A 24,859-nucleotide genomic window follows, 5' to 3' on the forward strand; every position below is an offset into this window, starting at 1 on the left:
TAACAAAGAGAAAACCAACTGATCAATCTTCGTTTTACCCCAATATATGTCAAGTGACGATCATGGAGCGAGTAGCATTTATTTCTGTCATTTGTATGGCATATTTCAATTTTTGCTTTATTCAATTCCCAATGGAATATCATCAGCTTTGAACTCTGAAACTTTTGAACTTTTCATGATAATATAATCTTCTCAAATTACTCAATATGTTTCCTGCCATTTGCGTAACAGCGTTGTTCGAACGGAATTCTGGTCATTCCATCATTTCAAAATTCATTATAAATACACCGAATCTTCATCACACGAAATAGAGAATGTTAAAACACTAATGACACATCTAATCACCATCATTATTAATTGTAATAGCCTGGAATCGTTTCGACACATTTTTCAAAGTATTTTTGTTGTATAATAGTTTTAAATATTTGTAAATTTCGATACAATTTCTATCGACTCGATGTCAGACGATGAATATTGTGTTTTCATACGTGGCAGACCCAGCTTTGATAGTTTGGATCGTTATCCTCTTAAAATATCCAATCTGTATATTCTGGGCGAAACCATATTTCTATAGAGTGTAACAGACCTCTTTCACAAGATTTAATCATTCGTGGTGTAGTTGAAATACCAGAAAACCACACGCAAAGTGCTGAAATCGGTGGGATTGAAACAACCCCAGACGCGAACCTCGTTAGGTTCGAGCCTTAACGGTTCGCTGGATCATTGCCTTTTTGCAAGAGGACCAAGATTTCCGCATAGAAAGTCCCAAAAAGAGGACTGAACCGTGAAAACGACACCACTCGAGTCACGATCGATATTTGAACCCTTGTCATTCCATTTTCCACGTGCCCTCTTGACAGCAACGATTTTATTAAAGCACTCCGCCGGGATCATTTGTCGGTAAACTTAGACGTCCTTTAAACGCCGTTTTATGATCACTATAATAAGATGAGCATTCTATTCCACCGGTGGAACCCATCCATTAAACTTAATCCAGATTTGGTCGATCCTTTATCACTTTAAACATACTTTAACGTAGCAGGTCATCGATTTATCAACAAATGAAAAATGTCGAAAAGTCAAGATGATTAATTATGAAAGCTCCGAATTTATTTGCAGACTTAATAGTAATATTAGGAATGATATGTAGAGTTGAAGATTGTATAACTGAAAAGATGCACGATAAAATTTTCACAAAAATGTATAATTTAAATTGCGTTTATTTATTTGTGAATTTGGTTTTTTTTGCCATAAATACAATTCGAGCTGATTTGTGGTGCATATTATGTATCGCCGTAATAGTAACAGTGGGCGCAAAGGGCTAAACCTGTCCACGTGCTAAAATCCACAAGAGCCTGGCAAAATCCGTCCTATGGGATTGTCAAGTAGGGAGAGCGAATATCCTTTATACAAATTCGCCTACAACTGTCACTCAAATGCTCGTACACGCGTCCCTGCGATTATTATTCGTGAGTCAGCTGACATCCGGGTACCAGTACTCGCATAAGTCCCTCATTCCCGACGCCATATATGCGTATTTTCAACAATTAATAACTTGAATCGGAGGTTCAACTGAATTTTGTTATTCATAATTTTCGTATTATTTTCACTCATAAAATCAATTAAAATTTCCATATATTTTCCCAGAAAGCAATAAAGCTATCGACATTATTTGTTTATTTCATTTTGAAAAAATTATTTTCGGTTGCAGGGGTCAATTACAATTATTTTTGGTGAATAGACATAACCTCGAAATCCTACCCAATTCCGAGAAAAAAATTCCTTACTGAAAATCTAATGTCTGACCATACATAACAATTTTCCCTGAAATTTCATGCGTATCTTTAAAACGTCATAACTTCTGAACGGATTGGACGATTTTAATGTTTCAAACGGCAAACAATGCGTATTTTGGTGGAGAATATATAGAAATTCTAATAATATTGAAAAAGTTGTTCCTTGACCCCGTAAAGTTAGAAAACCCCCATAAAAATGGTCCGATTTTCAAACTGTCATAACTCCCACAATAATGAATATATTTCAATGAAACTTTTTTCTGAAGTAGAGCTCATGGGTACCTACAAAAAAGTATTAGACAACTTTTCTATAGGGTGTCAAACAAAATTACTAAAAATCAAAAATGAATTTTTAAGGAGAATTGACAGGGGGTAGGGTGCCTAAATTTTTCGGCGTAAAAAAAAAATTTCAAATCGTTCTGAAAAAATTATTTTCGGTTGCAGGGGTCAATTACAATCATTTTTTATGAATAGACATACCCCCGAAATCCTACTCATTTTCAAGAAAAAAATTCCTTTTCCTCAAGAAAAAATACATTGGATGTAAGGTCTACTAGTATACCTCGTCTGTGCTACTATTAGCAATGGACAGAGTGTAACATAGTTGTAGGCCATATGATAGCCATAATAAATCATAATAGAAATGAAAGTAATACTATATTTAATAAGTATTTAGTTTCAAAGGAAATTCTTCGAACGAAGGTTATGTAAATTTCAACATTTATTCAAATGATCGATTTAGTACTCGGTTACGAGAAATTAAAGCTCTTTACGGCCGATTGTTCAAGTTTAAATTGCTTATTATTAACTCCAATCTGACCTCAATCTTATTGCGATCCCGTTCTGATATTGTATCGACTTCATAGACATGAAATTCAGAAAGATACGATGTAAATAGAAAACTTTAATCAACATCCATCGTAAACTTAGAGAACATCGAAGTCGTGGCTTAACTTTAATACGCAGACTAAAAGGATTCCCGTTATTTCATCTGTTCTAATTACTTCTTATCGTTCGATTAATTGCCACTGAACGGTGTGTTGTGTTCTTTAAAAGCGTTATGAAATTATTCTTTACATAGACTAATGCAGAAATGAGTCGAAAATCAAGATTAACGAAATTGCGTTTGGAACTTTATATTCGAGATAGAGATTTTATGAAAATACAAATTGAAGAAAATAATCATAATTATAATTATAATAAGCTTACAATGTATATCTTCTTTTCCTCCAATTTCGAAACATTTGCACAAGATATTAATGCTTACGCTTGTGTTTCTTATTAAAACTACGTATGTATCGATTCTCCCTACAATAATTCGTTCGATTAACGTCGATACAACTGGTTGAACGATAATTGTGTGAACAACCTGACGACGTGGTCGTGTCGAATGGCAGTGCAGTGCTGCCATACGACTATCATCGCAACTGGAGGCACGACTCATTGTAGAATAAATCGTTACGTCTGTGGCCTCTATTATGCAAATATATGCAAACACTATTCGCTCGTTGTCGCTGATTCATTTTCTCTACCCGTCGAAATGGATCAATTTAGACTAGCCGTATACATTTCCAATTAAATCGATTCACTAAACCGCCAGCAAGGATCAATTATTATCTTTAATATTTTCTGACCTACGATAATTATATCGTCTTCCTAAACGAACTAAAAACGAATCGAATATATAATTTTGACTTAGCGTCGTAATATAAAACATTTTACATTTCACAAAGACACTATGTCGAATCCTCGAGCAGGGTTTTCCCAAATTAAAAAAATTACGCTAAATTAGACGACTGGGAATTGCTTCTCGAGCGCGGAGTCTTAATAATTTTCTCGATACGTGTCCCTCTTATATCGCGTTATAACTTGGTTCCATCGGCGGAATCCAGCAAATGGATTCGAGACCGTCGAATGCAGGAAGTTTTGTAATTACTTAATTGACGACGAAGTTAACGCGAAACTTTTACCTTTCAGATAATTCGATCTCCAGCTACGAAAGGTACTTGGGCGGAATGCAGGTGCCGCACGGTCGATTAAAGTCGGATTCTGCGGTCGACGACAAGTCGCAGAAGCAAAGCAGTCAGATCGCCAAGGAACTATCGGACTTGGTGATATACTTGCAAGCTATTAAATTCCGTGGATTAAATACAACGCCGGGTACTACGGCCACTGGAAAGGCTCGTCATCAGCCTCACACTGGCCCAGTTCAGAGGCATAGTATCGCTGGAATAGGAACCACCACCATACCTGGCACTTCCGGTTCGCCACAGTCTCTGTCAACGTCAGCTTCACTCGCCAGCGGTGGCAGCAACATTGACAATCTCTTTAGGTTCGTTCCGTAGAATAATATTAACAAATATGGAATTCAAAGAGCAAATATTTCGTTAAAAAGTGAACCAGAAGTTTGGAAGTCCCTTCATAGTTCTTGGAATTTTTAATTTTATGAACATAAAAATATGTGGTTCCATTTAAGAAAATTAGCTTGACCTCGAAATCTCCCCCACCACTCCGCCTGTGTGCAAATTATTTATTCCACATAATTTGCCCCTTTAAATAAAACAACTTTTGTAAGAACACTTTTTTGATATCTTCGATAACTCATAGAATATTCCACCATTCGCACTTAAATGTAACACCCTCTATATACTAAATTATGTGCACTATCTACGTTGTTTTCAAAATAATATCAATCCTATGATATGATTAGCAGAAGCGATTTTAAAGGTTCGATGAAGCTCTAAATATAATATTTAAGAAATATTGTATCTTTCTTTGATCAGAAAATAACTTAAATAAATGGGTGTTTTTAGATTTCGATCGTCGAATACTATCAGAATATACAAGAATCGATCAAACGTTTTTGGTTTGGTGAATTGTATGAAATAAGAAGATAGTGAAATTGCTAATGAATTTTGTTAAATATTTCAGAACCAATCGCGGTGTGCCTGCTTGCTTTCAATGCTCCTCGTTGAACGAAAGCACCGCCAAGAAGATCTGCAGAAAGCAGCCTTTGGGCGTTGTTGCTCACGCCGAAACCCAGTTAATTCGAACATACCCGGCTGGAATGCGTATTGACTCCACAAACTTCAATCCCGTGATCTTCTGGGCCTTTGGTATTCAAATGGTAGCGCTAAATTACCAAACCGACGATGCCGGATTGAATTTGAACGCCGCAATGTTCGAACAAAATGGACAGTGCGGATACGTCAGGAAACCTTCAGTAATGTGGGACAAAGGTCACATGATGTACAGGTAATGACAACTTCATATTAATGTAAAAACCCTTTTAATTTAATATCATTGCGGGCTAAGTAGCCCCTGAATTTTATAAAACCATTATTTTTTACTCTGTTATCTCAGTTATTATTTTATCCAATTTATTGTAACGTTAAACTTGCTCAATCTAATTTTTTAAACTGTTTGCTTTTGCAGCTTGAACATTTAGTTATACCCAACGTTTTCTTTTATGCAATTAAGATTAACTCTCTATAATCCAAATTATGCTTGACTTCTGAACACAATTCTCGATGTCTCTATTGTCTCGGAGAATAATTACAGTGGGTGTGGAAAGCAATCGTACAATGATTAATTGCGACTAAAATGCTGAATAATAATGTTTATTGAACAATATTTGTTCAATAAGCATGTTACATGTATTCTCCAAAGTCTACAGAACAACAATATCGAATAAATAAAATGAATATTCATATTGTTCATATGAATATCAAGAAAAATGGACAAAGTGAGAGAAATGAACGCGTAATAAGTATTCGTACAGTTACAGTTTATTACATCTATGATTCAAATTTGGTTGTGTAAATACAACGTAATTAGTTTCAAATATCGCTTACTTATACTTACATATTATTACTATTGGGCATTTGTGGGATTATCTGGAAATTAATTAAATTAATTTAGTTAACTCAATACCTAGAAGGCTAGCCACAATAATAAAATAAAAGGAAAACCCTACTAAATACTAATTATGAATATTAATTTTACAATTATTTCTTGTTTTTATTACAAATGTTTAAATTACTTGTACACTTGATAATGGCAACAAAACCGAAGGAATACTTATTACACGTTCATTTCGGTCATTTTATTCACTTTTCTTGATATTTATATAAACAATATATGTTTTTTTTATTTATTTAATATTATTAATCTACAGGCGTTGGAGAATACATGTAACATGCTTATTGAAAAAATATTGTTTAATAAACATTATTATTCAGCATTTTAGCCTTAATTTGTCACTGTATGTATTTGGAATTCTTTCGTTGTCAGACTACTCTAGTGTGAAACATTTATAATGACTTCAGAATCACGTTGACTTATAAAGGGTTAAATTAATCTTCCAGTAAATTATTATTTACCACGATCCTGTTCAGAGTTGCTTGTGTCTACCGCGCCAAGATACACTCAAATATCTTTTGCAAAAACGTGAAACTCTATTTTAGACGTTTCAATCCCTGGGACAAGGAATTCGACGGACTGCACTCGGCTCACTTGACGCTCTCGATAGTCTCCGGCCAGTACGTTTCCCCGACGAATTTCGTGGCCAGCACCTACGTGGAGGTCGAGCTGGTCGGGATTCCGATAGATTGTGCCAAGCATAAAACAAAAGTGATACAGAGCAACGCCCTGAATCCGATCTGGAACGAGAAATTCTGCTTCCAAGTGATGTTCAAAGACCTCGCCTTCCTGCGTTTCGGTATCGTCGAGGCGAATTCCCACCACCTGATCGCCCAAAGAGTGATACCTCTGAAATGCTTGAGACCCGGCTACAGGCACGTCCGCTTACGTTCATGCAAAAACAAACCCTTGGCCTTGTCGACGCTCTTCATTTATTCCCGTCTGGAAGAGGAGAGCCTGGACTATAACACTTGCTGTCGCGACCACAAGGAATCGTCCAAGCGTCCATTGTCGGGGAAAGAACCTGAAAAATTGACCACCGTGGACCCTGGACTGGGCGGGGTGACGTTGAAACGAAGAATGTTCTTCCTGATGGTCTACCACGTGGTGCCCAACGAGCCCTACACCATATTGAAAGTGACTCAAGAGAGCACCACGCAAGAGGTGATGCTCCAGGCTCTCCAGAAGGCTGGCATATCGGCGGATCGCGTCGACGAATACATCCTCGTCGAGGAGGTTTCCCGCGGTTGGGAGAAGAGGGACAGAGAAGAGCTGCCCACGCAACGGGTGCTGGACCCAACGGAGCATCCGCTGCAGGCTCAAGCACTGTGGAAGGGCCAGGGTCGCTTCCTGTTGAAAAGAGTGGGCGACGATCCCAGCAGCAGAGCCTGGCTGGCGTCCATCAGAAGCACGGCGGGCCACTCGAAGCTCGACTCCGACAGAGACACGTCCACCCACATATGGGACGAGGCCGACACTTTCCTAGTTTGCATCTACAACGTCTCGCCTGATATACCCTACGCGATACTCCGTGTTCCCGTGAGCAGCTCCGCCCAGGACGTGCTGGCCCAGGCGTTGGTGAAGGCCAGGAGGATGGAGGACCCGATGAAGTTCGCGTTGGTCGAGGAGCTCGAGTGGGGTGGGACCGGGGCCGTAGGTAGCGGGAATCGTCAGCTGAGAGTGTTGCGCGACGACGAGAACGTCTACAGCACCCAAGCGTTCTGGAAGACGCTGGGTAGATTCATTTTACGGGAACGCGAGCAAGCGATACCCAGGCGACACCTGCTGCCGGCCACGCTGGACAGACTCAGTAAGGGCTTTTCTGTTGGGAGATCGGTTTCCTTGCCAGGTTCTAGCAAGGAGAAGGTGCCTGTTTCAGAAGCGCTTTCCGATCCAACTTCCAGAGGCCTCAGACACCGTCTGCTAATGTCCGGCCGCAGGAGGGAGGTACACTCAGACGGCGAAGACACCCGCGAGTCCGACATTCTGAACGCGGCCCTGCACTTGAAGAAAGTGTCGTTGAGGAAGCTAAGGGTGTGGAAGTCATAGTGGCAGTCACGGGCGACGTCGATATCATCGATCTTCGCCGCTCGGAGAAACGACTCGTAAGTTACGATAGATCATTGCGTTCGGGGCGTAGGGAATCTAACGTTCAGCTTCAACAATCAGCGACCCGGGAACACCGTGACGCAACCAAAGATATACGAAACAGACGCCTAATTGTATGCGACCGCTATTCGAGCACGCACGATCCGAGTCTTCGCATCATCGCTTGGAAAGAAAACCGGTATTAATGAGAATAGTATGATTGGGACGGAGTTTGATTGGACGTAATGTCGTTGTAACGCGTATCTGGAATTTGGACAGCTTCGACGGCGCAAACGCCAGCAAAATACCAAATTATGTTCGAGTATCGATAGCATTGAATTTGTTTTGGATCGTTTCGATTGCTTTTATGTGTAAATGTCGTTAACGAGCGAGGTTTTTATAACAGTATCTTTCACAGTCTCGAGTTTCACGAATCGCCCTCCCCCACGTTTTTCTAGTCATGTTAATATTGTAACAACGTACAAATTGTGATCCTCGACGAGGATCCACCCAGAGACTTTCAAAAGGGTACGCAAGAAATATTTTTAAAAGTTCGGTTCGATCGATCGGTTCGTTTGGTTGTAGATTACCGCAAACCTGTTTTCCATATTTTTCTATACACGTGTACATATTTTTAATCTAAACTATATATTTTAATACATGTATATATTTATATTTAATGGATACACTGTATTAAACGACCCTGTGAAGGAACTTCACGGCACAGATTAAGAATAACTAGTCAATTCGTTTTAATTTGAAAAAAAGAAAATGAAGCCAAACATCAAACTCCGATATCGATGTAACTTACACCGGGACCTGATTCTTTTTTATAAACATTTACTTGACCCTCAAGTTATTAACGCTTGCACTTTGAGTACCTGACTTGTCTCTAAAAGTTCTCCTTTATTCGCGACAACGTTCGAGTAGTATCTTTGTAAACGCATAATCGACACGCATTTTATTCTTTCGGAGAGACACTTGTTTAAAGAAAAAATTAAAGAGAACGAAAACGTCTTTACGAATCACTAAAAAATTACACGTATCGATCATTTTTCCGGCCCAACTCTCGTTTCGTTGCTAGCAATCGATAAAAGACTTCACTTGACGACAATAACAATTATCTTTTCTATAAAGTGTACAACGCTGGTAGCTAATTTTAAACCTACTGGCCAACTCTTCACCCATCAAAACGAACTTCGATTTCTCAACGTTCTCTTACGAAACTGCACCAGTTTTGTTTACTTCGTCCCCAGTAATAGGCGTAATAGATATTAATAAGACTATCTCTATCTAAATTTTACAATCTCGATTTTCGTAAATTCTAATGAAATTCGTTATTAAACTTTGATTACCGATTGATCGTCTCACTTCTCGTGGGAAACGAGAGTCAGGGAAACTACAGCGACGGCACGGAGCGAAATAAAGCGAGACCGAACTATGATTTTGAAAATGGCAAAATGAAGACGTCTAGTCAAGCTCTATCATCGATGTATGTTTAGAGACAACCGAGCACGGTGTATTTAAATTATTTTATAGATGCGATGCTTCTAGGTGTGACTCGTAACGCAAATTAAAACGACTGCATTCTAAACCTAAGAGGTTCGCATCGTAGGGCAAAATTCTCGGAATCGCGACGGAGTACGTGAGCCTGTGACTTTGTTGCCGCGAGTCCTCGATTAAAAATAAAGAAAAATCCAAAGAAAGGAACAGTATTATTCGCGTGTAACGTATAGTCACGACGATTGCGTGAATTTCGTTCGATGCAACAATCGTACTATTTAGTACACGTACGTGTGTGTACGGTTTCTCGTTCGTTCACTGACGCACCGCTGCACACGGACCACAATTCCAGTGCGCTGGTTGGCATCGGTGATTAGGAGCCCCGGGCAAAACCGTAGGTCCCCGGCCAATAGCATAGTCGACGCCGGTTAACGCCAATAAACAGCAAACAACGTACACTCGTGCGTTCGGTGATTGGTTTATTACTGATTTGCTAAGAGAATGCAGTGCGGGCAATATTTGTACATAATTACATTATCTTTTCCGTCATTGTATCTAATCGATACGATCGGGTAACAAATACGCGTGTGGAGAACATGCTACTTGCGAGAGGAGAACGCGATCACGTTCGAGGCGCATCGATTTGGCTCAAATTTTATAAATAAATCGGTCAATGTTTCGCGAGAAAAGTCGACTTTAAAGTTTTGTATTTTTCGGATACGTGTTTTCTAATTTTTATTTCATAATCATTTGTGTTATATATTTCTTATGTTTGATTAACCCTTTTGGCCCTATTTAGTACAGACTTGTGCTTATGTATTATAAATTGGAGCTGCTTTGTGGTAACATAATGTTGTAGTTTTATTTAGAAAATGTATATAAATACATTTATCATTGGGAAGTAGAAAAATTGAACGTATTTTGCAATGGTTACATGTGATTTACAAATATATTTGTTACAATGCTCTGAATTATTATCTATCAATGTTATTATTACACGTATATAGTATATATTGGATATAACACGCATTGGAACATACACCAAAGATCAATTAAAACACAAGTAACTGAGATTAATTTCGAGGTTTGACTAACAACAATCACACATATCCTATCATATTGTATACAGGGTGTTCAGCCAACCTTGGGAAAAATTTTAATGGGAGATTAAAGGCCAAAATAAGACGAAAATCTTCGTTAAAAAGTTACTAAAAAATTGAATTAAAAAATTTCAAATCATTTACGGAAAAATTATTTTCGGTTACGAGGCTCAATTACAATCATTTTTGGTGAATGAATATACCCTCGAAATCCTACGCACTTTCGAGAAAAAAATTCTTTACCGAAAATATAATGTCTGACCATGAATGACGATTTCCCTGAAATTTGGCAAAACTAAAAAGTTTCAAATCGTTCTAAAAAAATTATTTTTGGTTGCGGGGCTCAATTATAATCATTTTTGATGAATGGGCATACCTCAAAATTCTACCCATTCTCGAGAAAAAAATTCGAGAAGGTGTGAAATTTTTTGACAAAATTAAAAAATTTCAAATCGTTCTGAATAAATTATTTTCGGTTACGGGGGTCAATTACAATCACTTTTGGTCGTTGGACATACCCTCGAAATTCTGCGCATTTTGAAGAAAAAAATTCAGTACAGGCAGAACTTTAAACGTTAATAACTTTTTAACGAAGCCTCCATCAACAAATTAGTGATCTTAATTTTCGTCTTCATATGGCCTCCAGAATCTCCTATTAAAATTTTCCCCAGTGGTGGCCAAATACCCTGTATACTTCTGACGCAATAAGGACGTATTGAATATCATTATTTAAGCAAGCAAATCACAAAAATTAGATTCGTTGAACAACAGTGGGTCGAAACTTTAAATTCGACTTTCTCGTCAGATTTTGGTGCATCTCGTGCGTTCAATACACTCTTATACAAGGTATCTTTCAAGGCAGTAAACGTTTCCAGTTTGGCAGATCCATTTCGAATAGAAGATTCGGGAACAGAATTATCTTGCATCTCTCACACTTGACAAAAATATGCAGAATTTTCGAATTGCCTCGCGAAGTACTCTGTACGAAGTGTTGGAAAATGAAGCCAAGTCGGTGACTCGAACTCATCGCGTGATCCATATGCTTAGGCGTATTAATTATTATATTGTTGATACTGAGAGGAAGAGAAAAAAGTAGATCAATGTTACTTTTACGATCGTTGCCCATGACCCTGGACTGTTAAACGAGGATACTTGTAGATTGTAAATACGAGACCAAGGAGCGTCGGTTCGTTCTTTCACTTTGAAACATCATGATCGCTCGAAGTACAGTGCACCGCTCGGTTTCGATATTTTCATCGAAACCTTCCGCCTAATTTTCACGATATTAACGCACGTATAGGTGCGAATATCGACGTAGAGGGTAATACGAAAATCTATCTACCGCGGGCCAGAGACGCCACGAACACGTTGCCTTTCGTCTTCCATACGCTAGTGTACACTCTATCGTATTTATATTGTTTCAACGAACCTCGACTGACATTTTCGGATTACTTGTACGCGATCCTGCGCCGAACCGAGCACATTTTAATCCTAGAAACGGCAAATATTGAGCAACTCGAGCCCAAACACTCGATAAAATTTGTAATTTTATCGATTTTCGCTGTTAAGAAATGAACGAATACCGGAGAAGAGAAGAACGATAATTTTCTGCCGTTTCTGGAATTAAGCGACACTGCGCGACGTAGAAAGGATAATTTCTTCGAAGATCGTGGCGCCGCTGAGCACCCTTATATTTTTCGACACCACTTCCTTCGCGTATCTTCTTCCCATTTTTTCGAACGTACGGACGTATCCCGAAACAAATCTATCAAAACCGAACACATCGATACGTCGAATTTTTAACAATCAAGTTTGCTCGATTGCCAAATATGAAATTAACAGCGAACGAAACTCGTAGAAAAGAAATTCGAATTTAGTCATTTTAACGCAGTGGATGAAAACGATTTATTTTAACGTTAGAGCAACAGGTTTTTTAAATTAATCTAACGAAACGAGTAATCTACGAAATTCTTCTATTTTATTAAGCCCACAATTGGTACAATCGTCTTCTCATAAATCCTTTCTAGACTCGTAACTTGAAATTTGTAAACATTTAGATAACTCTGAAGCTAGAATTTTACATAATCCTCTGTGTCTTACGATAAGAGCTAAAACCACGATTAGGAATAGAACGCATACGATTTCTTTAAAATTTCTTGAACAGAGAGTTAACTAGAGTTAATCAAAATAAAAGATAAAACTCCAAGCATGATACATAAATACTTAAACAACATACACGCGCTTGATAAGTATTTATACGATTATTTGGAAATTTGCTTAACGATTAAATCTGTTATCTTTCATATTAATTTCGAATCTTGAATATCATTACGAAGATAAGAGATCGTAAGTAACGTTTCATAGCAAGTAATTATAGTGTATAGCAAAAAATCATGGAACATTATGTACATAGAGCAAACAATGGCTACTAATGACGATAATTAATCGTTACAATTAATTCCAATGCTCCTTGAGTCTCGGACAAAACCCCCGCATCGAGAATATCATCGACTACAACGGACGTCTTTCGAAACTTAGAAGGCAGATGCAAATACTGCAGTAGTTCTCAAATCAAGCTGCTATTTGTTAGTAAACTTTTCAGAAGCATTCGCGTCGCTACGCATTTACGAGGAAAAAGAAAAAATGAAGAAAGCTAGTGTTATCGGTGCCCACGAAAGCTACGAATTCCGATGTTCAACGAACTCGTTTAAAATCGAATTATTTTGTTATGAAAAATGAAACCACCTTCTATCACAGAATTAGCATCGTTTCTGTTGCAAAGACGAGAGAGTCGCATTCAAATTGATTTACCAAAAAAAAATTTCGTTGAATCAACGATCGTAACGGCGCTTATGCTCGGGAATACTCTTCTTTACGGCTGAATACGAAAGATTTGTTGAAGATAATTATAAGATGAAAACTACGTACATTGCACTCCATCGGAAAGAAACAACTACTTCTTAAAACTTTTGGGACCATTCTCATTAAGTATATGTTCGAACGAGCTCTCAAGGGCCAACTTCAACGTAAACGATGCAATATTAAGTTTATTTTCGTCGATAAAGATGTAGGAACTTAAGGGTAATCAAAGAGGACGAAGAGAAACGAGAACGAGCTGCTCGGTATCGATATTCGACAAGATTTCAAAAGACGCGATCGAGCCTCGCGAGTTGCTCGCCTGCGCAACCGAAAATCATTTAGCCGTTTTTCAGCTTCTAATTAGAAATGATCTTTCGTGCAAAATACACCGTTCCAAGATTACAGTTCATCGAGCGAACCGTAACTGGCATAACTTTCAAATTATGTAAAACCAAGATAAAATTTATTACTTCGTTAGTACTAGTACTCGTGTTTATATTAAAATATACTTCGACCATTGTCAATAATTTCGTGGAATTTACGAGGTACAGAATTTATTTAACGGTAGTTTTAAGTATTTCCAGTAATGATTCTTAAAATGATCATTTGGAGTTGGTATGTTCATCTTTCGTACAGCGGAGGTGAAATTCAACACCAGGTTTTTAAATATCCTCTTTCACTGGCTCTGAGGAGGATCTCTCAAGATGAAAGGGATAGAAGCGTTCAACTTACGAATCGCGTGTTCATTTTAAGAATCATTAGAGTATAAATCCGAGTCCCTTGGCTAGATTCCAACTCTTTACAAGTATTTCGAAAACAAAAGCAGTAGTAGATTAAAATTTAAATAAAAATTGAGGACGATATTCATTCGATAGTCCAGATACGTTCATTTCAACGTGGACTTCGATATTCCGAACGATCGAGCTCTTGTAAAATCCACGGTAAATTTTTTCGTTCAACCTACATACGGCTGAACGGCACCAAAGCCGTTCCATAGATTTGGAACAGTTTTTGTTTCCAATCGTTCCGTAAACAAATGTAAAATTCCAAATCCACGTTTGTAGAAACAATCCCGAAACGTTGACCTCCGTCGAATATTTATTTTTTCCCTCTTCTTGTTCCGTTTTCTATGTCGTGCCAGGTTTTTGTAAACCGTCGAACGTTAAACTGTCCCTTTCTATCGTTTTGTTTATTCGTCCATAAACGCCTTTGACGTTTTATCGTATCGGAGCAAAACCTATTTTTTACATTTTAAGTAATTCGTTGGGAAGCTACGAGGGTCGTTCAATAAGTCCTTAGAAAAAGATAGAAAAACAAATTATTTTAGGTAGATTTTTTTTTATTTTTCAACATAATCTCCTTTTAGCTCTATACACTTTTCCAAGCATTTCTCCAACTTTTTTAAGCCATCTAAAAAGTAGGATTTCGAAATTTAGAAATAGAAAAAAGTCACTGGGGGCCAAATCCAGCGAATACGGTGGATGTTGTAATAATTCGAACTTTAATTCCATGATTTTGGCCATCGAAACTGCACAGTGCACCTGTGCATTGTCTTGATGGAAGAGGATCTTTTTCTTTTTCAAATGAGGACGTTGTTTCTTGATTTCTTCGCTCAACCGGTGCAATAACGTCGCATAATATTCTCCAGTTATTGTTTTTCCTTTTTCCAAGTAATCGGTGTAGATGATACCGCGTGCATCCCAAAAAGCTGTGGCCATCACCTTGTTTTGACTGTTCCTTTGTCTCTGGAGTGTAGTGGTGTATCCACGTTTCATCCACAGCTATTTATCGACGCAGAAACTCGTCAGTATTGCGACGAAAAAGCGCTAAAACAGCCTCAGACTCGACCACACGATTGCGTTTATTTTCCACTGAAAGCAAACGCGGCACCCATCTTGCCAAGGTTTTTTCCATACCCAATTTCTCATGCAAAATTGAAAACACTGTACCTTGCGATATGCCTGTAACCTCAACTATTTCGCGCACTTTGACTCGTCGATCACTCGAAACCATATCGTGGATTTTGTCAATCATTTCGAGAGTAGTCACTTCCACTGGACGTCCCAAACGACGTTCATCATTTGTACACAGTTTAAACTCATTTACTCAATTGTAAATAGTTGCAAACGCAGGAGCAGATGTGCCATGAACTTCATCCAACTCAGCTTCGATCTCTTTCGGTGTTAAGCCTTTTAAATACAAGTGTTTAATCACCTCACTTTTTTCCATTTTTCTAAATAACCAAAAGTTTCTTGCTTCAATGGACAATCAAAATGAAATCGTATGGTGGATATAACTGAGAATTTTACAGCTGTCTTAATGAGTCATGATGCTTACTAAAAACAAAAATTTTCGATGCTACGAGCACCAGCTCTTGGATTTTCTAAGGACATATTGAACGACCCTCGTATAAAGACGGAACGCCGTAGATTTTTAAACACGTTTTTATTTTATTCGGCGAATTAACGCGATGAAAGGGTCGGAATTAGCGTGGCTATACACGCAACGCGACACACGGTTCTCTTAATAACGAGATTCGAAGTAAATTTATGCCAGTCACGTTCCTTCTTTGACAGACTGTACGAAACGAACACTTTCATCTGGAAGTTCGCGATCATTTATTTGTCAACGTCATAGTTTAATTTTATCGTTACGTTATAAAAGGCGGTAGATTCTGAATTCGGTCGGTTTATCATATACGAAACCAGGGTTGTTCGTGTCTGAAATAATGCGAAAGATACGCGTAAATTTAGACGGCCCAACTCGATAATCCTTTTTGATTGAATCGAATTCGAAGAGGAACATATACATAAAAAGCGAGTTGCGCGCATACGAAAAGAAATACATATATATATATATATTGTATTGATCGGGCATATCCCTATTGTACATATCCGTGGTTCTTCGGTAGCTGTTACATTAAACATGTGCGCGTAATACCTAAACGATAAATAAGTGAATAGATAAATTATAATGCATCCGTACGTATACGTATGTCTGTATGTGAAAATGTATCTGTAACACGGATACGTATGTATATGTATACGTCACACCGATGCATGCGTGTATCCATAGATGTACCGAGTGATTCGATAACAACAGACGAAATATCGTTACTCACTTTGTAATACGAGCAAATCTCGAACGAACGGCCTCGACGGGATCGCACGACTCGAAGAAACTTTTTAATTTCCAGTGCTGTCTCTCGGACTGTCGCTGACTCGGGACCTAGCTGTGACAATTTGAGAGGCAGGTAGGTAAAGTTCGATCGTTGGTGTTTCTCCGATTTCTGACAATCTGAAAGAGACAGTACGTAAAGTTAACTTTCCGTTCGAGTTATTATATTTTAAATGGACAATGTTCGTTAAACAGGAGAAAATAAACAAAGAATAATTTAGCGTGGCGATTGTTGTCGAATCAAGCCGTACACGTATGTAACTCTGAACGGCTATGAGTAACGCGCGGCACTTTTTTACGGGACGCGATTCGAAGCCAAAGATAAAAAGCTCTAAGAATAAAATTAAAGGTTGAATAAAAGGAAAGCAGTTTAAAGGGAAACCGTTTCTGCCATGTGGCCAGGCTGGCCCGGCCACGGTTGTTAATCTATCTATTAATATCGAAAATAAGATGTCTTTTTCATAAGTGTGAATTTTATGATATAGATACATATATTAACGTATATGTATTACCTAAAGTACGCTAGTACGCACGCGAGACACGCGTCTAATGGAGCGTGAGTTCGTTTCCGCTGCATTCTCATCGACAGTTTTTTGGTGCATTGTCGGTAAATTAGGTCGTCGCGACTGTTGGTATTGATCGCGTGTGCCAGTCATTAAATAGTTAATCGATTTATTAAGTCTTCGCCGAATAGTTGTAACGTAACCAGCTGGGAGAAGCGACAACTTCACAATAGTGCCACAAACGATCGTTCCTATTAAAATTTAATTAAACGTTTGCAACGCGACTTCTTTCTAACAAACACGTATTGTCCAGGAGCACACGCGTGCGTTAATTATCATTTTATACGTAACGAAAAGCGTAGGTTTGCTTTCCAATTTATAAAATCCGAACGCATTATTTCAAATTTTCTTGTCTTTTGATATTTAAACAATTTACGTTTCAATCGATGCAGAAATAAACGTATGCACGTTAACTGATCGTTTTTATAAGCTTCTCCAAATAAAATGTTTTTAAAATAAAGTTATTTACAATTTTTTATTGTAAATTGTTTAGAAATAAAACTGTAATCATGCTTTTCACGATCGAGGAACGAACGAATAGGATTTACCTTGCACATCTTCATCTTTATGTTATTTTCAATCATACAGGGTGTTCGGCCATCCCTGGGAAAAATTTTAATGAGAGATTGTAGAGGCCAAAATAAGACGAAAATCAAGAATATCAATTTCTTGACTGAGGCTTCATTAAAAAGTTATTAAAAAATTTCAAATCGTTCTGGAAAAATTATTTTCGGTTGCAGGGGTCAATTACAATCATTTTTGGTCAATAGACATACCCTCAAAATTCTATCTACTTTCGAAAAAAAAATTCAGGAAGGAAGACAAATTTTTCGACGAAATTGAAAAGCCTCAAATCACTCTGGAAAAATTATTTTCGATTACAGGGGTAAATTACAATCATTTTTGGTCAATAGACATATCCTCGAAATCTTAACCATTTTCCAGAAAAAAATTCCTTACCGAAAATATAATTTCTGGCCAGAAATGTCACTTCAAAATTTCATGCGTATCTTTAAAACGTCATAACTTCTGAACGGATTGGACGATTTTAATGTTTAAAAAAGCAAACTACGCGTATTTTGATGAAGAATATGTAGAAATCGCAAAAATATTGGAAAAGTTGGTCCTTGACCCCGCAAAATGAGAAAAACCCCATAAAAATGGTCCAATTTTCAAACAGCCATAACTCCTACAATTGTGAATATATTTCAATGAAACTTTTTTCTGAAGTAGAGCTCATAGGTACCTACAATAAAGTATTAGACAACTTTTCTGTAGAGCGTCAAACAAAATTACTAAAAATGAAAAACATATTTTTAAGGAAATCGACAGGGGTAGGTGCCTAGATTTTTCGGCGAAAAAAAAAATTTCAAATCGTTCTTAAAAAATTATTTTTAGTTGCGGGGATCAATTACAATCATTTTTGGTGAATACACATACCTTCGAATTCTTACGCACTTTGGAGAAAAAAATTCGAGAAGCTGTGAAATTTTTCGACAAAATTAAAAAATTTCAAATCGCTCTGGAAAAATTATTCTCGATTACGGGGGTCAATTGCAACAATTTTTGGTGAGTAGACCTACCCCCGAAATCCTACCCACTTTCTAGAAAAAAATTCAGTACGGGCGGAACTTTAAACATTAATAACTTTTTAATGAAGCCTCAGTCAAGAAATTGATATTCTTGATTTTCGTCTTATTTTGGTCTCTAGAATCTATCATTAAAATTTTCACCAGGGGTGACTGAACACTCTGGATACTTGTAGAATTTTTTAATTTATGTTTTTACGATGTACTCGAATTTCGAAACGCGCGTTTCGTTTTAATTTTATTACGTGCACTCTGTAGCCTATTTTTAGACGTATTTCACAGTATCGCGAAATGTCGTTGAATCGAAGACGTATTTTCTCTGATAACTATCTGCGTCTTCTGGTTACGTCACCACTTGAATGTAACGTTCTTATATAAACGTTAACACTGTGTGTGGAAGTAAATATGTTCGAAGCAATTATAGATCGCAACAATCTCGCGAATATACGTCGATGTTCGAGGCAGAAATGAATTGCAGTGACACTTGACGGTCCGATTTTGTGCCACAGATTTAGTACGTAATCGATAAATTAGCCAATTTTTTTTTTAAATGTGCGAAAACGAATCTACGATAAAGAATTTTTGCGATCAAAACTCGAGACTCGAGTATTTGCATCGATAAAAAAATTTACCGTATCGGTCGTGTCGAAACGCAAACGTTCTTTTGAGAAAATCATTTGTGAGTTTGTTCTAACGAAAGATCCAAGAAACTGGAACATCGTAACCGGTGAATTCGTAATCAATGATATTTCTAGTCAGTTTCGATTTGTTCCTATTATCGCGTGATTACATTGAAGTTAATCTTTAGTTTCTAGTCTTTTACAGACCGGATTATCCGCCCCCAATCGTTTGTACGTTTTCCGTTTCTCATCGATCAGTTAATAAAAGCATAACTCGGCGAAGGATAAAGGTGATCGAAAAAAAAAAACAATTAATAATTGTATTTATAACACTAATGTTAATGGCAAGATGTACGTTAAAAGAACACGTTTTCGTAGGGTGTACGCGAAAAATGATTATTTAAACGGAAAGACCGCCCCAGGCGAGTCCTAACATTATATTAGTAGTTATTATAATATTTGCCGCTACGTCGGATCCGGCGAGTCGCGACAGTTATCGAAAGGTACGAGGATAGAGAGAATAAACGTATCAATAAACGAACAATTATTTTATTAGTACACGCCAGAAACGTCGTAGAATGAATTTCGTTGCATTTAAGTGGTACTCGTGTAAATTGATATGGAGAAACAAAATGGGGGAAAAACCATTATACGAGTAGCGTGTTAACATTACATAGAATTCTCTTTGGCGTTACTATATAAACTCTCGAATAGTCTGCGTTCTCGTTTCGAGAAACAAACGTACACGTAATACCTATAAAAACCGAAAACGCATGCGGCCGTCTTGAATCTAATATATAATTTATCACTACGATACTGTGTTAATATATCATCGGCATTGTTGAGAGAAAGAAAATCTACATGTAAATAAACATAAAAAGCATTTTTATAAATAGCCCTAACCTTTGTTATTTATTCACCCCCGATCGTATATACGCTAAATCCTAAGTGACGGAAAATATACAACGTGATTAAATATTAAATAGAAATTCTAAACTTAACATATTTTGATTATTTCATACAATTCATGAATGGTATTCTTGCAAGTGGAGGTATAGACAGACGCCGATTTTGGTTTTTTAAATTGAAATGTCCAATTTTTTTATGCTAGATTTTGACAGATTAACATATTCTAAGTGTAAAAGTACTGAGGTATGTTTATCCTAAAATCTATCGTTTCTGAGATACTCGCGTAGTTTACATATTCAACGTTCAAAATATTTCACAGATTATGTTAACAAAATTGTTCCATTTATGTAATTAAGATTAAAAAAGAAAAACATCTGCGAAGATACCGATATAACTTGAACACAATCTTATCAGAGGCAGACCAAAAATATTCCACTTCGTTCAGTTTTGTACAGTACGCCAATTAGTTCTGTGCAAGTTCAACTCTCATTCCACGATGCCGGTACGTATTCGCGTATGCACTAATTACAACAATGTAAAAGACATTCACAGACTATGAAGTGTTCGTTAAAATTAATGAGATCGTTTTATTTCTAATATACTTTAAAATATTTTAATTGTACGACGATAAAACCATTATTCGCTTCGTGATACGACTGTTATCACGGGCGCTGCTAGTGTTCGCGTGACGTCGAGCCATAATTTGCATTGTGACAGTGAATTTGTCACTGTGAAAACTAAAAGCCGCGTTATCGTAGAAATAAAATCTCAAAGAGAAGTCTCCAATTGTAAGATTGGCTTTTAACTAAAGTGTTTGCACCGTGATACAACCTAAAATATTAGAGTTAATAATATGTAATTCTGAGAGCAGTTTAATAGTTTACAAGATATAATAAATTAATTGTAATAATTACAAGTCTCGTTGGGGACCTTTTCCTAAAATATTCTTTGATGGTCGTTATTTATATTTTTAGGTTGTTGCAAACGAACTGACTGTTCCTTAACGTTTACCTGAAACTCTAATTTTACAAACTTAATATACAGGCCAAAATAAGACAAAAATCAAGAATATCAATTTGTGGATTGAGGCTTTATTAAAAAGTTATTAAAAAATTTTAAATCGTTCTGGAAAAATTATTTTCGATTGCAGGGGTCAATTATAATTATTTTTGGTGAATAGACATACCCCTGAAATCCTATCCACTTTCGAGAAAAAAATTCGAGCAGGTACTGACATTTTTAGACGAAATTAAAAAATTTCAATTCATACTAAGAAAATTATATTTAGTTACACGGATCAATTAGAAGCATTTTTGGTGAATAAACATACCCTCAAACTCTTAACCATTTTCGAGAAAAAAATTCCTTACCGAAAATATAATTTCTGGCCAGAAATGTCACTCCAAAATTTCATGCGTATCTTTAAAACGTCATAACTTCTGAACGGATTGGACGATTTTAATGTTTAAAAAAGCAAACTACGCGTATTTTGATGAAGAATATGTAGAAATCTCAAAAATATTGGAAAAGTTGGTCCTTGACCCCGCAAAATGAGAAAAACCCCATAAAAATGGTCCAATTTTCAAACAGCCATAACTTCTACAATTGTGAATATATTTCAATGAAACTTTTTTCTGAAGTAGAGCTCATAGGTACCTACAAAAAAGTATTAGACTATTTTTCTATAGGGCGTCAAACAAAATTGCTAAAAATGAAAAACGAATTTTTAAGAAAAATCGACAGGGGTAGGTGCCTAGATTTTTCGACAAAAAAAAAAATTTCAAATCGTTCTGGAAAAATTATTTTCGGTTGCAGGGGTCAATTACAATCATTTTTGGTGAATACACATACCTTCGAATTCCTACGCACTTTGGAGAAAAAAATTCAGAAATGTGGACAAATTTTTCGTCGAAATTGAAAAGCCTCAAATCACTCTGAAAAAATTATATTTAGTCACAGGGGTCAACTACAAGCATTTTTGGTGAATACATATACCTCCGAAATCCTATGTACTTTTGAGAAAAAAATTCTTTACCGAAAATATACTGTGTGGCCAGAAATGTTTCTATAACTTTTTAACGAAGCCTCAATCGACAAATTAGTATCCTTGATTTTCGTCTTATTTTGGCCTCTAGAATCTCCCATTAAAATTTTTCCAGCTGAACACCCTGTGTAATTTACTAATCGAAATAACCTCCATCGACTTCAACACTCTTCTATAGCTATGCAAGCGTACCAATAAAATTTTGTTAATTTTTAATTATAGAAAACGCCGTTCACTTTCAGAGGACTCATAGTTCCCGTGTTTACACCCTTTCTTAGTGACAGGTAATTCCCCTAATGTTAATAAAATAGTATTAAGAAAATATTGAAAGTTACTGTTAAGTAAAAGTTGTTTAATTTGCAAAATAAAATTTATTTTATAATGCCTCCTTTAACTATTTCGTTTTTATAATTTTAAACGTAAATATAAGATCGATATCTAAAGTAAATAAACTGATATTATTTAAATCTGTCAAACGAATATTTAATTTCTCGTTCTTTTTCAAAGAGTAACAGGGTATAATAGAATTCACTTTAATATTGTTTTATTTGATTGCAAAAGATGGTATATACTAGTCTTTAACGTTCTAACAAAAGTGTAATATTATTCACCCATATTTATTCTAGCAAAAGATCACTGAACTTGTCAATTATAGAACAATATGCCGAATATTTGGCCAAAAAGAAGATCACTGGTGTGCTTAGTAAGTGAAAATTATATTCTTATTATATTCCTTCGAATCGATCATTGAATTTATAAACAAAAATAGAGATTTTGAGAGTCGTGTTATATTTCTTCTTGCAGCAGAAACACAGATAAAAAACGCGTGTTCTTAATAAATAAATAATAAATACAACTAGCCCAACGAAGAAGACAATTCGCAATAAAAACTTTCCATTTCTTTTTTCGAGACTCACAATTTTGAAATAACAATGAAGTTAATTAGATATCTAATATTCTGGGATCTGTTTCGATTCATCCTAAATTTTAATCTCGTACACTCCCTTTGTATACAAAATAATTTGAAAGCATGCAAAGGCAGGGAACGTTTCAAACGATAAAGACACGTAATTGTTAATTAACAGTTAACGGAACAACCGGAGAAGGTACGTCTATGTCTGTAACTGAAAGGAAATTAATTACCGAGGCATGGGCAAGCGCCGTAAAAAGAACAAAGCAACACTTGATGGTTCAAGTAGGCGGTGCACCGCTTCCGGATGTTCTCGAACTTGTACGTGCAACATGCATACTTGCAAAGACGAATTAATCGTAACAGCATACTTCTAAAATATTTGATAAATACATAACTAACGTAATCTTATTAAATGTTACATTTTAAACCCTTCTTATCGTATCGAATTAATGATTTCGTTTGCAGGCAAAACACGCTGAAAGTATCAAAGCGGATTCCATATTATGTTTACCGGAATTATACTTTAAACCAACCACGTCGGATCAACTGACCAAATATTTAAAATTAGTTAGCGACGCAGCTCCGAACACACCACTTCTATATTATCACATTCCAATGTTAACTAACGTTAATGGTAAGTTACTAATTTAATTAGTGTATCATCAGTAGGATTTCAGAGACAAATTACCAAGGTTGTATATAATAATTGAAAACGTTACAAGAAACTTTAATAGATTGTTTATTGTTTTAAACACAAAAGATACTGATACAGACACCTACCGAGAATCCATCAAAACCTTTTTGCACACACCCACAATGTTTATCAATAATTTGTTCGGCATTACCAACGAAGAGAACTTGGAAGACTATTAAATAACGTAACAATTAACGATTCTTTTCCAGTGCACATGGGACAATTTCTTGAATCTCTAGGCGAAAAAATCCCAACTTTCGTGGGTATCAAATTCACAAGCGCTAACTTGGAAGAAGGCGCACAAGCATTGCACGCTGATAACAAAAAATATGTGATCTTCCTTGGAAATGATCAAGTATGGTTTTTATCCTTATTTTATTAGATAACGCTAGAAATACTTGCACGATACGTACGCATTATTTATTATATATTCCTCCACTGTTTTATTTCCATATTTATTGTTACGTATTCCTTCGCGATTATATTCCTTTTAGTTGATGGGTGCCGCCACTGCGTTAGGAATGGATTCGTTTATAGCGACATCCATGAACATGTTGCCAGACTATGCGATTGAAATTCTGGCAAAAGGAAAATCAGGAAATAGCGTGGGAGCCAGAGAAAAACAAGAACAACTCTCGAGAGCTGTAATCGCTATATCAAAATATGGTAAAACTATTTGCAGATTGTACTGTTGCGCCTAACTTGCTTTGCTACTTAAATTTAAATAGATAGTGTGTAACTATCTGTACAAGTGTATAACAGTGCAAGAATGAATAATTATTGAATGTAAAATTGCAGGTAACTGGGTGGAAACTATGAAAGTAGCTATGTCTATACTAACAGACATTAATGTTGGTCCTGTACGCGCACCACTGAAAGTTCTACCTCTAGAAATCACAGCAACAATGACAAAAGATTTAGAAAAAGCACTTTAAATCTTTTATGCTCGAATAAAGTTTTCTAAAGTAATCATGACTTTAATTTTCATTTAAAAGATATTCACCTGCTTATTAATAATCAAATAATCTCTATACATACATAACTATGATACTATAGTAAATATCACTGTTACGTTACGTTAAG

The 24,859-nt window shown here is 36.4% G+C and overlaps 3 protein-coding genes across 6 annotated transcripts in view; all 3 read left to right on the top strand.

The window, feature by feature from the left end:
* LOC143345931 (1-phosphatidylinositol 4,5-bisphosphate phosphodiesterase epsilon-1) overlaps positions 1-20,111 on the top strand; it is a 210,264-nt gene extending 190,153 nt beyond the window's left edge. The window contains exons 19-22 of one of the 2 annotated variants that reach the window (XM_076773556.1): positions 3,774-4,128; positions 4,728-5,051; positions 6,263-7,527; positions 7,597-20,111. In XM_076773556.1, the coding sequence (XP_076629671.1) occupies positions 3,774-4,128; positions 4,728-5,051; positions 6,263-7,527; positions 7,597-7,766 (2,114 nt within the window). In that variant the 3' untranslated portion in view covers positions 7,767-20,111. Of the gene's footprint in view, positions 1-3,773; positions 4,129-4,727; positions 5,052-6,262 lie in introns of both variants that reach the window. The other variant, XM_076773555.1, reaches the window with a different exon arrangement.
* The window catches only part of Fucta (glycoprotein 3-alpha-L-fucosyltransferase A), a 428,362-nt gene that overhangs the window by 256,800 nt on the left and 146,703 nt on the right, over positions 1-24,859 (top strand). The gene's annotated exons all lie outside the window — the stretch shown is intronic.
* LOC143345936 (N-acetylneuraminate lyase) lies at positions 20,431-24,757 on the top strand. Of its 3 annotated transcripts, none has more exons than XM_076773570.1 (8): positions 20,431-20,627; positions 22,392-22,453; positions 22,796-22,872; positions 23,255-23,400; positions 23,548-23,716; positions 23,986-24,131; positions 24,271-24,442; positions 24,575-24,757. In XM_076773570.1, exons 1-8 carry the CDS (start codon positions 20,622-20,624, stop codon positions 24,709-24,711), a joined length of 915 nt encoding a protein of 304 aa, XP_076629685.1. In that variant the 5' UTR covers positions 20,431-20,621; the 3' UTR covers positions 24,712-24,757. The 3 variants fall into 3 exon arrangements, with proteins under 3 accessions (XP_076629685.1, XP_076629686.1, XP_076629687.1); XM_076773571.1 differs by having other exon boundaries at positions 20,564-20,627; positions 22,412-22,453; XM_076773572.1 differs by lacking the exon at positions 20,431-20,627 and adding an exon at positions 20,708-20,913.

The sequence above is a fragment of the Colletes latitarsis genome, chromosome 9 (assembly GCF_051014445.1).
Source record: "Colletes latitarsis isolate SP2378_abdomen chromosome 9, iyColLati1, whole genome shotgun sequence".
NCBI lineage: Eukaryota > Metazoa > Arthropoda > Insecta > Hymenoptera > Colletidae > Colletes > Colletes latitarsis.

What these genes read in the sequence shown, in the direction of transcription:
- LOC143345936 (XM_076773570.1), top strand. An exon ending in GAAGATCACTGGTGTGCTTA is followed by an intron (nt 22,873 to 23,254) that starts GTAAGTGAAAAT and finishes GTTAATTAACAG; the next exon opens with TTAACGGAACAACCGGAGAA. An exon ending in TCTTCCTTGGAAATGATCAA is followed by an intron (nt 24,132 to 24,270) that starts GTATGGTTTTTA and finishes TATTCCTTTTAG; the next exon opens with TTGATGGGTGCCGCCACTGC.